We start from the raw sequence: 12,153 nt of genomic DNA on the forward strand, positions 1-12,153 counted from the left end.
GAGTACAATTCACTTTGGGCGACAAAGCACATGAACTTTAATGTCAAGACCGTGGTCGAACGAGGCCTGATTCAGCTGAATGAACTTGATCAGATCCGCCTGAATGCCTATGAGAGCACCAAAATCTACAAGGAGCGCACTAAAGCGATGCATGACAAGAAAATTGTTCCTAAGAATTTTGCTGCTGATGACTTGGTTTTACTCTTCAACTCTCGATTGAAGATCTTTCCTGGCAAGCTATGTTCTCGCTGGTCTGGACTTTTCCGCATCAAGGAAGTTATGCCCTATGAAGCCGTTGTTCTCTGGAACCACGATGGTAAAGAGTTTACCGTTAACGGTCAGCGCCTAAAGCCATATCTTGCTGATCATGGTCCAACTGAGGAATCTACCATCCCTCTGATGGATCCCCATGCTGCCAGCATGAACAGTCAGGCTCGCGACTTTAAACAAGCGCTCATGGGAGGCAACCCAATGGGGTTAGTTCTGTTTTCCCTTATCTTTTCATATTTTTCCTTAGGATCTTGTTTTTTTTTGTTTTCGTTTAGGTGTTCGCCGCTGGTCATGTTGGTATTGAGTCTTCATGAGACAAGTTTGAAACGCAGAAGATGCATTCAAAGAATGTTCCTCGGCTGTTTCAGGATCGGCCAATCTATTTCTGGATCAGCCGATCCCCCGTTCCAGGTAAGTAAATTTGTGGAACATGAGAAAAAAGAAGGGAATTGGTTTCTTCTGGTTATTGGACTTAAATTGAAACGGGTTAAACCGGGATCGTGCCCAATACCAGAATTTTAAACCTAATTTCATCTTCTTCCTTCCTCTCTTCCCTCTCGCCGACCCCGATTGGACATCCACCTTTCTCTCCCTCTCGATTTTTCTTTATTTTGTTGATGTTTGGATTCAATCCAATCGGATTACACCCTTTCCATTTCCCACATTTAGAATCGGAGTCGAACAAGGTAAGTTTTTCACTTCCCCATTCTTGTGTTTGATTCTCGACAATTTCCAGGTTCAATTTTTGGTTTTCATAATTCTTTCAAATCTTCTTTCATTGAGCTGCGAATTGTTGGTTGGATAGTTCTAGGGAAGTTTTGGAACTAGATTTAGGCTGTTGTGGCTTGAATTTAGATATAGGGTTGTAACTTATGTTGGTTGCTTAGGAGAATTTCCAATTGATTTCACTATCTCACTTATTGGAATTCTCTTCTTTTCAAGAATATGCCTAAACGACGCCGCAGTGGTAAGGAACCTGCCACTCCAACCATCGAATCACCAACACGAGTTTGGACTGATGAGGATGCTAAGTGGTTACAATTGTTGGGTCAGTGTAAGATGGAGCCGACTTGGTTTGCTGACCGAGAGCTCTTTGGGAGGATGGCCATACTTGCAGATTTTGATGAATTGGTGAGGAACATGGGGTTTGGTTCTTTTGCTGAGAAGGCATGTGGCTTACCTGAGCAACTTGCACGAGAGTTTCTCGCTATTGTATGGGTCGATCTATTTGACGGTCCTGACTTGTTAGCTGAGCGTTGTTCGATCAGCTTCTTTTTCCTCAAGAAGCACTACACCATCTCCATGCTCGACCTTTGTGACATTTTTGGTTTCCCTCGAAACAAGCAATGCAAGATGGAGAAGCTCGACAGCAGGTCAGATGTTTGGAATCTGATTGGAGCTGGAAGCTATGTCTCACGCGGAGCCAGGCAATCTCGTATTTACAACCCAGTCCTTCGGATCACTGCTAAATTCTTGAGAAACACCATTTATGCTAGGGCTGATACTAACACATTGCAACTACCTGAGTTGTGGATGTTCTTTCACAGTCTTCGTCGGTTCCTACATCCTCCGACTTCTCCAGTTCACCATCAGACTCATGACATTAACTTTGGATTCTTGCTTTCTACGGAGTTCGAGAAGGTCCGAAAAGACATGGCCAAGGCTAAGAATAAGAGGATACTCATTGGTAGCTTGGTGACTCCTATCATCGAGTATTGTGGCATTTCCTTGCCATCACCCACTTCAGCCAAGAATAGGAGGCTCCTTGACCTCAAATTTTTGTTTACCGTTGAGATCCTCGTGCGTAAAAATTGTGTCTACAGATTTCAGGACAGAGCTGGTCACCTTCGTTACATGAGGATTCTTATGCCATCCTGCACTTCACTTCGCAAGACGGAGAACATCGCCTTTGAGCCTCCTATTTTAGCACTATGCGATCTTGAAGAGGTGAGTCGGATGGAGGAGAGTAGATATGCTTCCCGCAAGCCCACACATAGTACACAGTCGGCAGCTGCCTCAGCATCCTCCCATCCAGCTCGCTCGTTCCCACCGTTTCCTCCCTTTGATGTGAGCCAATTTGTTGCTACTCATCCTATCAAGGAACCTCAATATGAGTTTGAAAGGTGGGTCTACGACACTCAGAGGAAGAACAACATGCTGCTCACTCGACTGGCTACTTGGCTTCAGGGACTTGCATCGTCCTGTTTTGCACCACCACCGTCGGATCCTATTGCTGCCAGTGACGACGAGGATGCAGCTACTGAGCTTCTCTGTTATGACCATTCTGAGGCCCCCTCACCTTCTCGCTAGACTGCTGCCTCACCGCGAGTTGTTCTTTAACCTTTTTTCTAGGATTTTTCTATTTTCCTATATGTCGTCGGAGGTCCCTTTTTCTTGGCTTTGCTTTCACACTGGGACGGTGTGAAGTAAGGTTGAGGAGGGATGTCTCCAAGTTACTAATGTCGTTTTCTTTGGTTGTTTCCTTTTAATTTTTCGAGTCTTTAAGTCCTTTTCTTATTTTTATTAAGTCAAAAATGTTGGGAAACTATGATCATTTCTAGGAATCTTTTGCTTTGAACTAAGACTCTTATGATTGTTTTAGTACTTTTGATTTTTGAATGAGGCTTGGAAAGAACATGAGCAGTCTCAACACGCCCCAAAAGACCCTCACCAAAGAGAACACTAAGCTGATCCGATGTTGTCTCTAGCTTTGAAAGGACTTAACCGGATCTAACTTCTTGCCTTGGGACTTGGTATACATCGAACAAGACTCCTCCTTTAAGCCTTACAAGACATGCATCTCCTCGTAAAGTATGCTTCCCCTCTCTCTTCCCTTCAATACTCAATAAAAAAAAGTAAAGAAGAAAGAAAGAAGAAGAAGAGGATATAGGTAATAAAGAAGTGAACCAAGGGTTGTGCGTAAACCCGTGCATCCTTCGGAATTCATGGAAACCTGTCCAAGGAAAAAGAGCAGAGGATCGATAAAAAAATACAATGATACCCTAGACAATTAGGGAAAAATCCATCCTTTCGAAGTGAGAAAAGAGAGAGGAAAGAAAGCATATGAAGGAGGTCTTGGGCATTAAAGGTTGAAGGATTCAATAAGTTCGGTGATCGATATTCCCTCGGTGAGACCACACAATTTCACTAATCTGATTTACAGATACAACTATGGGGATGTTGAAGGTTCTTAAAGGTTGAGGAGTTCAGAGTAGGGAGTGTTGATCCTAATCATGGGCAGAGTACAAAAATTAGTTATTAGTTTGATTTGATGAAGAGTGCAAAGAAGATGTTCCCAAGAATATGTGAATTTTCACTTTCAAACATTTTCTTTGTTCCTGAATTTTTATCTGTTCTTGCTTGAGGACAAGCAAAGATTCAAGTCCGGGGAAACTAATGTGTCTGTATTTTATAGGTTGTAACCATAGTTTTTAGGTTTGTTTTGAGTCTTTTATTGAGTCAAAGTGTGCTTTTAGAGTCTTTTTTAGTCTTTTGTGAGTCTGTACAGGTTCTAGGCACTTTGGAAGGAAACTGAGTGTTTTGGGGATGAAAGCATGCATTTGGAGCTAAATTGGTTGAAGGCAGATCGGACAAGCTTGCAGTTGGAGCAAACGCAGAAAAACATCCGAGATCGGCTGATCCTCATTCGGGATTGACCAGTCCCGTACCCGACTCAAGTTTTCCTTTTTCGTTTTAAACCGACTTTTAGGGTTTTATTTTACTATTTAAGCACGAGGCTCGACCTTTAGAAAGATAACTTTTATTCTACGCAGTTTTTGAGTACTTGTAAGCTTTCAGAGAAGATCTCTTATCCTTTCTAACCCTTTGGAGAAGAATTCTGAACCCTTTTATTTCTCTTTGCAATTCAATTATGATTTCTACATCTTTGATTTGCTGTTCTTTTACTTCTATGTCTGAGTAGTTTCACTATTGGGTTTCGGGTTCAAAAAGGGGTTTATGATTCTCTAAACTTAGGTTGTTAGATTTGGGATTGATCTTATAGTTCTTCATCTATTGTTGTTCTTAATGCTTAAGCTAGACTGATCACCTAGATTAAGATCTTAGGTTTAATTCATCGTGGCACCGAAAGCGTTGTTGAGTTACTTGAAAGAAACATAGGTGAGCAAGGTGGACCTTAGCCAACGGAAGTTGAAGTTGAGGCACCTTGTGAACAAATCAAAATTGAACTTTAATGCTTGCTTGTTTAGCTAGATTCAAACGGAATTTTAGGTTCTAGGTATTTCTTTGCATAGTTAGCTAACGTTGCAGAAGTAGGTTAGCTTTATAATTGTGGTTTGAGTTTAAGAACAGTGCTTAATGCTTTCCCAATCTATCATCTAAATTTGTGGTTGTATCCCCTAACTGATTCCCTACGCCCAATATCTTCCTTTGAATTCAAAACTCTTATTTTATTTTATGTTTTCAATTGGTTACTTGAAACACAAGCTTTCTCTTTGCCTTAGCTATATTTGATCTATACAATTTCATAGTGCATCGCTTGGTCTCTATGGATTTGATCCTGAAGTGTTACGACGACACCACTAGGTCGTGGTTGAGTGCACATTAGGTTTTAATTAAACTTTGATCAAAAGGACTAGTGGAACAAGAGGCAAGGTGGGCGGTAGGTTCTGGATGTAACATCTCGGTATGGCGTGATCCCTGGATACCGGACCATCAACCACGACCAGCTAATGGTAGGGGGAGATTACTACATCCTAATCTGATGGTTAATCATTTAATTAATCCAATTACGAGGGATTGACATTTGCTTATTTATTGAGGAGTTTATGGATCCGGCGGATATTCTGCTTATTCGGAGTATGGCGGTCAGTAAATCTTTTAAACCGGATAGTTTGATTTGGCATTATATTAAATCCGGAAAGTATTAAGTTAAATTGGGATATCGGCTAGCACGGAATTTACTCAGGAAAGTTAAATACGGGTTGTCGTGTATGGCCTTCCGGGCGCAAGCTTGGAAGCTTGAAGTCCCTCCGAAGGTTCAACATTGTTTTTTTGGCAGATTGCGTCTGGTACTCTTCCCATGATGGACCGGATTGTTCATTGGGGTGTCCGATGCGATGTTACGTGTAAACGGTGTGGTTATGCGGTGGAGACTACAAATCACGCTCTTTTTCAGTGTATCCGTTCGCGTAAGGTATGGGATATGTCTCCGATTCTGTTACTTCCGGATGGTTTTACCTATGGATCTGTGTACTCCAACTTAGACTTTGTCTATTGGCGGACATCATCTCAGTCTGGTAGTTCATATATCTGTTATCGGCTACCATAGATTTTATGGTCAATTTGGAAGGACAGAAATAAAAAAGTTTTTCAGGGAATAGAGGTAGAGCCAATTGATATCATAAATCAGGCGGCTTATGATAAACTACTGTGGGAGGAGGCCAAATCCTTCTCCGCGAGTTATTTGGATCCTCTGGTAACCTTGGAGGTTCGGGACCCTTATCCCCGATGTCAGATTGATGGTTCCTCGAAATGTTCATACCCTTTTGTGGGTCTGGGGTGGTGGTATTGTAGTAGTGAAGATAGGACGATACTATTGGGAGCACAAAGCCTTAGACGCAGCCATTCACCCCTTCATTCAGAGTTACAAGCCTTGATTTGGCCGATGGAGGCCATATTGGCGGTTGGTGTTGCATGTCAAAATTTTGAGTCTGATTGTTCTGAATTAGTTGCGATGGTGTAGTCCCCAGACGATTAGTCCGCCTTCTCGAACTTGTTGGAAGATTTTACCTCCCTTCGACGATCCTTTCCTTCCTTCACTTTTATCCATATTTCGCGGATGTCAAATGCGAGGGCAGATTGTCTTGCTCGTTCTTCAAGATCTTTAGTTTCTGAAACTTGTTTTGTAAACTGTTTCCCTCCGGTTTGGGCAACCAACCTTGAGTCATCTTTTAATTTAATGTTTGGTTGGAAAAAAAACTACAAGTAATTTGAAATGGAGGGAATAGTAGTAAACAAAAATCTTATTATCTTATCGAATTTTGTTATTTTTTATACTGGTCCGACTTGGAATTAGCAAAATTTATTAATTTATAATGTTTATTAATCTATAGAGTATTAATTTATAGAGGTTTTACTATATATAAAATATAAAATATATTGAAAAAGGGTAAATGGAATTTTTTTGTTCTTTTTGTATCTTGTGTGAAAAACCTTATAAAACTACAAGTAATTTGAAATGGAGGGAGTAGTAAACAAAAATCTTAAAAATTAGATGCGCACAATTAAGTTTATAGATCATATCAAATTCATTACCTAAAAGTTGAAGACATATATTAACTTTCTAATATTTTACTAGATTGTATTAAATTACGTCTGTATGTTTACTACCGTAATAATTACTTAAGCAAAGAAACGAATAAAACTTTAATAATTATAAAACTATTAATAGCCATATATATAGTCGACTATAATAATTTTTCCCGTCAACGAGACAGACCACAGCCGTCGACGTCGTCAAGTCAATCAGCACCGGTCTTTGTCCATTTTAGTATTATTCCACATCTAACGCCGTCAATTATTTCCGTCCATCTCCTTCCTCAAATCTCAACTCTTAACCCCACAGACCATTCTTAGCTGTACCAAAAGACTCTCTCTCTCTCTCTCTCTCTCTCTCTCTCTTTCTCTAGAAACACACTGATTCAACAAAGAGAAGAATCAAATCTCCAGATATTGGGATCGTCGTTGAAAGCTACAAAGTCAGACTCGTCTTCTCAGGTTTCTCGTCTTCTGTGCTCCCGTTTATCTTCTACAGTTTCTGGATCTATATTTTTAGGCGTGATCGATCTTTAGGTCTATGAACTGATGTATTTGGTGGCTAGATTGAACGTATAAATCTCTAATTCGTATTGCTCCGAACTCGGTTTTGCCATTGTTGACTCAACGTACTGATCCTGAGTACCTTAATTTCAGCCAAATATGCAATTTTCTCAGTCTTAAACTAATGTTTGTGTAGTTTCTAGGTGGTGTTTTTGGAATCGGTAAAATGGCTAATCGAGTTAAAGAAGACGAGAAGAACGAAAAGATTATTAGGAGTCTTCTCAAACTTGCTGAGAACAAGAGATGTATAAACTGTAACAGCCTTGTAAGTTTTTGCTCTTCTTCTTCTTTTGTTACTGTTTTCATCATTTCAATGGAAGCCAAGGAATATGAGACAAGTAACTTTTTATGTTTCCCTTGATATCATTTCTTAGGGACCACAATATGTTTGCACTACTTTCTGGACTTTTGTTTGTACTAACTGCAGTGGGATACAGTAAGTTTCTTCTCCCTATTCTTCTTTTGTAATAGTTAGTGTTCATGGAAATGCTATTGATCTATTCATTATGTATTTTGAACAGCCGTGAGTTTACACATCGTGTTAAATCGATATCAATGGCGAAATTCACCTCACAAGAAGTTACTGCTTTAAAAGAAGGTGGAAATCAGGTACGCAAGCGAAATCTCTCTTCTTTTGATGACTGATGAGTTTTTATTTTTTTTCTTTTCTTGGCATTTGTGGTTTTAGTATCTTATGTTATTGATTTTGCCTTGTAATATAGCATGCTAAGGAGATTTATTTTAAAGGACTTGATCAACAGCGGCAGTCAGTGCCTGATGGCAGGTATTACAAAATATCTCTTATTGTTGTAGAGATGATGGATGTTTTACATTGGCTGATTGGTTCTTTTATTCTGTTAGTAATGTAGAGCGGTTAAGGGACTTCATCAGACATGTATATGTCAATAAAAGGTATACGAATGAGAAGAATGATGACAAGCCTCCAAGTGAGACACGTAGTTCTAGTGGCTCACGGAGTCCACCATATGAAGATGTATACGACCGTCGTTACAGCGACAGATCAAGTCCTGGTGGGAGAAGTCCAGGGTTTGAGCCAAGTAACAGGAATGTTGGTAATAACAGAAAAAGCCCTGCTCGTCCTGAGATCCTGAATGATTGGCGCAGAGAGGATAGATTTGGGGCTAAAAAAACATCAGACGAGGGCTCCCAATCACCTGAACAAGTAAAAGACTTGGGTTCAGCTAGTCCTCCCGTAGCTCGACCTGTTAGGGAAATTTTAGGTGACAGTGTTATTCCACTTCGTGTGGGAGAGCCTCCAAAACCCCCTGTCAGCCGAAATACTGATGCTTCCGCGCATGCAAAGGTTTGGCCTCATCTTTTTCACAGTGCATGAAGGATGTAAAGTGTATAAGAGCCATTGTTACTCTGTTTATATTCATGACCCTTTCTCTAAATAAAATTGTTGTAGCACATGCATTCGTGGTAATACAATCTAATTCTTAGGGAAGAAAGAAAAAATGTTGATGTTTTCTGTTTGTGTTATTTCAGTCAGGTACATCATTGAGTAGTTTAATGTCCACAAATGAGAAGCCGCCAGAAGTGAAGCTGGAGACTGCTTTAAGCCTGATTGATTTTGATACTGATTTTGAACCTCCTGCTCCATCTGTTTCAATACAAGCACCAGAATCAACCGCTCCTCAGCCTACTCCACAGCCTGCAACTTCAACTAATGATAACTGGGCATCTTTCGATGCTGCACCCAGTGCCCCTAGTTTAATTGTGTCGCAACCACCACCCAGTGGAAACACACTGGATTCACTTCTCTCCCAGTTGGCAGTGCCTTCTTCTGTGCCAGGTCAGACGTCTACACCATCTAGCGGACCTGGGCATCTTGGTCATTCCACGTCACAAATCTTTGCACCATTTCCGAATGAACATTCAAGTGAACAGGTGGGCACTTCAGTGCATGATCTCTCATGGAACTGCATAAAATTCTGCTTCCAAAATATAATGTGCTTATGCTTCTCGGATTTTTGTAACAGCCATGGAACACAGCCTTTGCATCTAATGTGCAAAGATCAATGAGTGCACCGTCACTGCAACCTCTTCAAGGAGTCCCTTCTGGTGGCCTGCAGTCTTCTGAGGTTAAACCTTCCGGAAGAAACGAATTACCAGCGGTATCAATTTAATTTTAGCCATTTGACCTGTGCTTTCTATATCTTACCATCTTTGGGAGGGTAAATGACATGCTAACCTGTCTACAGGATTTATTCGCTGTAAACTACCCATCATACCATGCAGCAGTACCTGGGTGGCAAGCTGGTCCACCTTATGGTATGCGCTATGGAATGCAGCAGTATAATAACCCCGTGGTCAGTTTTTCTGATATATTTCTAAATCCACAACGAATTTGAGCATCAATGACATCCCAGCCTGTTGCTTTTTCATTATTAATCTTCTATTTCCTGCAACAGCCTTACCAGAACGTCCCGCAGCCAGTCAAGTCAATGAACCCTTTTGACTTCAGCACTGGGCCGCCATCACAAACACAAACGGTATGTCCTCTATCTCATTGGACTTAGCCAGAATAAAAATTTTGTGTGAAAGCAAAACATGTTTTGGAAATTAGCTTTTAGCGAAATTGCTACTTTGCAGCTGAGCAGATGTTGGCTTGAACACTTAATGAAATACTTGCGAAAACTTAGCTTATGAGTTAGTTGGTTAACCCGTTCACTTTACTCGGTTAACATCTACAATCGAGCAACTTGTCTTACCAAAATATCTATACAATAGTCGATTTGTGATTGCGATAAAGTGATGTGATATACTGTACAGGAAAATCAATTCCCTTCCATGGCTCCTCTCCAAGGTGCATTACCTCCTTCAGGCATGATGCCTTCTCAAGGAGGACACAATCATTTCAATATACCTTCTCAAGTCTCAGCCCATCCATCTGCAATGCCACCAAGTAAAGCATGCCATTACATTGTTATTCTCTGCTGTTGAATGATGTGTTTACTCCTATGAATTGTTTGATGAACTATTTGCTCCTCATTTACAGGATACATGTCTCCTCCATTACCAGGAAGCATGCCACCTAGGTATGACCTTCTGATTCAATTAATCCATTAGTGCTTGATCTAAACGTGATCCCCATGATTCCGTACAAAAGCTTTTAACACTCTTCCTCAAGATTTGGATGAAACCTCTGCTTATTTTATCTTTTCGTTTTTTGCAGCAATGTAAGCCCAGTCGGCGACATGAACGCTTCATATGATGCTCAACAAACATATCAAAATTTTGGAAGCTCGTTTGCTGCTGCAGTTCCTTTGAACCCACCTTCTTTCCAATCAGGAGGAAACCCGTTTGGGTAAGAAAAAGCGAGAATATTAGCTCGAGAGAGCTATGTTATGCTTGAGGATAGTGTTTGTGTTCTAAGGTGTAGTATAAGGTATCAAATTGAATACAAACATGGGTTAAAAATAGGCTGAACGAAGGAAGGTACGAGCCATGATCACGAAGAAAGAATTGGGTTTGTGAGTGTTAGATGATTTTTTATAAGCATCAAAATGTTTTGAAATAGGTTTGATATTTATTCTTTGGTGTTTCTATATTTCATTTCACTTGTGATGTTGTTTTATTGTAATAAACTTGAGGGTGGTAACTGGTAAGTCTTTCAACTCTTTTTATTTTTTGGGGCTATTTGTCGTTTAGAAAGTTCGTCAGGCTCCTCCTTTGTGTTGTACTGATTTTTTAAAAGGGTTTACACGTTGACCATAAAGTCTTGTCAAAATTGAACATTGGCAATTTAGAAATTGCTTTTGTGAGGCTTTTAAGATTTGGTGAAGTTTATCTTCCTCTCTCAACTCTGTTTTTCTCAAACTTGAAAAACAGAGTTGTTAAGTTATTTCTTAAGGACTAAAGATGCGTTACTTCTCTTTCCATTATTAAGCTTGTAGTGAAGAGTCTCTTCTCTTTATTGTTCAGGTTAGAGACCCTCTTCTTTGGAGTCTTTGATATGGCTCCAAGTTTACACTAAAACTTGGGTTTTGTTGCTTTTTAGCACCCAATTGCTAGTTTTACAACTATGTTACGTATAAATGTAGAGAGATGTATGTGTACACGTGTTCATGATTATAGGGTCACACACTCACAGTATTACTAAATCTATAGCTATATTTGTATATTTTTATCAACCTTTCTTTCATCCTAAAATAATCTACAATGCAAAATATATGATGCTTTCACACAGGTTCCCCAATCTTAATCTTCTATTCTACTTTTCAGCCAAATCCACAATACTGAGATGAAACGAGAGGTGACAAAAAGCTCTTTTTGGTGATCTCTCATGTAGTTCCTCGGCTTTTCAGTACCATTGGAGCCACCAACATCCAAACTGCAACAACCAGTACATCAAAACATCACAAACTGTCTTCATTCCTGTTAAAAAACGAGTCGAAGAGAATTTTTTCTTTACTTACTGTAAACGCCAACCGCGAGCCATTCGTTTACTATCCTTACCCAAGTACTTGTCCACCCCACGTCAATTGTCCACCTAACAAGAAAACCCGAGTATCGAATTATCGAACCACACAGTTTTAATAAGCTTTAGTTAGTTTAGTGTTTGGTATACAAAAAAAACAAGAACTTACTTTTTCATGGAATGATGAATGTTCCAGCCAACAAGTAGCATTGCAAAGTACATCGCTCCAGTAGCAAACACAAAATGGAAGAATCCGTATCCGTAAGGAATTGCATCTTCCTCATGATTCTCTTCTTTTCTAAACTGTAAAATTAGGTCACTTGCTTATTAGTCAAGCTTCTCTTTTGGAGTAGTTTTGCAGCAAACTTGGCAGAGCATAACAAACCTGGAAACATTGGGAATCTACTCCCGTGGAGAATGTCGCGATTACCATCGCAAGCAGTGCAACAACAAAGCTCTACAAGACACATATATATAGAGAAAATCAGGTTAAGTTCATTTATAATATCAAAAATTCACCAAGAGATTCATAGAAAGGTCTAAGATTTTTTACTATGATGGTCAGCCAGTCCGTTTTGCTAGAACCTTCCGCTTTTCTG

At 39.9% G+C, this 12,153-nt stretch overlaps 2 protein-coding genes across 7 annotated transcripts; one reads left to right on the forward strand and one right to left on the reverse strand.

Moving 5' to 3' along the window:
- LOC104723867 (probable ADP-ribosylation factor GTPase-activating protein AGD14) lies at positions 6,852-10,907 on the forward strand. 6 transcript variants are annotated; one of them, XM_010442291.2, is made up of 13 exons: positions 6,852-7,008; positions 7,247-7,375; positions 7,485-7,546; positions 7,632-7,719; positions 7,833-7,894; positions 7,972-8,434; positions 8,620-9,021; positions 9,114-9,248; positions 9,336-9,443; positions 9,546-9,626; positions 9,907-10,039; positions 10,133-10,172; positions 10,310-10,907. In XM_010442291.2, exons 2-13 carry the CDS (start codon positions 7,277-7,279, stop codon positions 10,443-10,445), a joined length of 1,809 nt encoding a protein of 602 aa, XP_010440593.1. In that variant the 5' UTR covers positions 6,852-7,008; positions 7,247-7,276; the 3' UTR covers positions 10,446-10,907. The 6 variants fall into 6 exon arrangements, with proteins under 6 accessions (XP_010440593.1, XP_010440592.1, XP_010440594.1 ...); XM_010442290.2 differs by having other exon boundaries at positions 7,254-7,375; XM_010442292.2 differs by having other exon boundaries at positions 6,852-6,989.
- Positions 11,028-12,147, reverse strand: LOC104723868 (probable serine incorporator). The gene is made up of 5 exons (XM_010442297.2): positions 12,108-12,147; positions 11,940-12,011; positions 11,724-11,857; positions 11,553-11,626; positions 11,028-11,467 (listed from the first exon to the last, which is right to left on the reverse strand). The coding sequence occupies exons 2-5, from the start codon at positions 11,985-11,987 to the stop codon at positions 11,418-11,420; spliced, it is 306 nt and encodes a 101-aa protein (XP_010440599.1). The 5' UTR covers positions 11,988-12,011; positions 12,108-12,147; the 3' UTR covers positions 11,028-11,417.

This window comes from Camelina sativa, chromosome 11 (genome assembly GCF_000633955.1).
Source record: "Camelina sativa cultivar DH55 chromosome 11, Cs, whole genome shotgun sequence".
Taxonomy (NCBI): domain Eukaryota; kingdom Viridiplantae; phylum Streptophyta; class Magnoliopsida; order Brassicales; family Brassicaceae; genus Camelina; species Camelina sativa.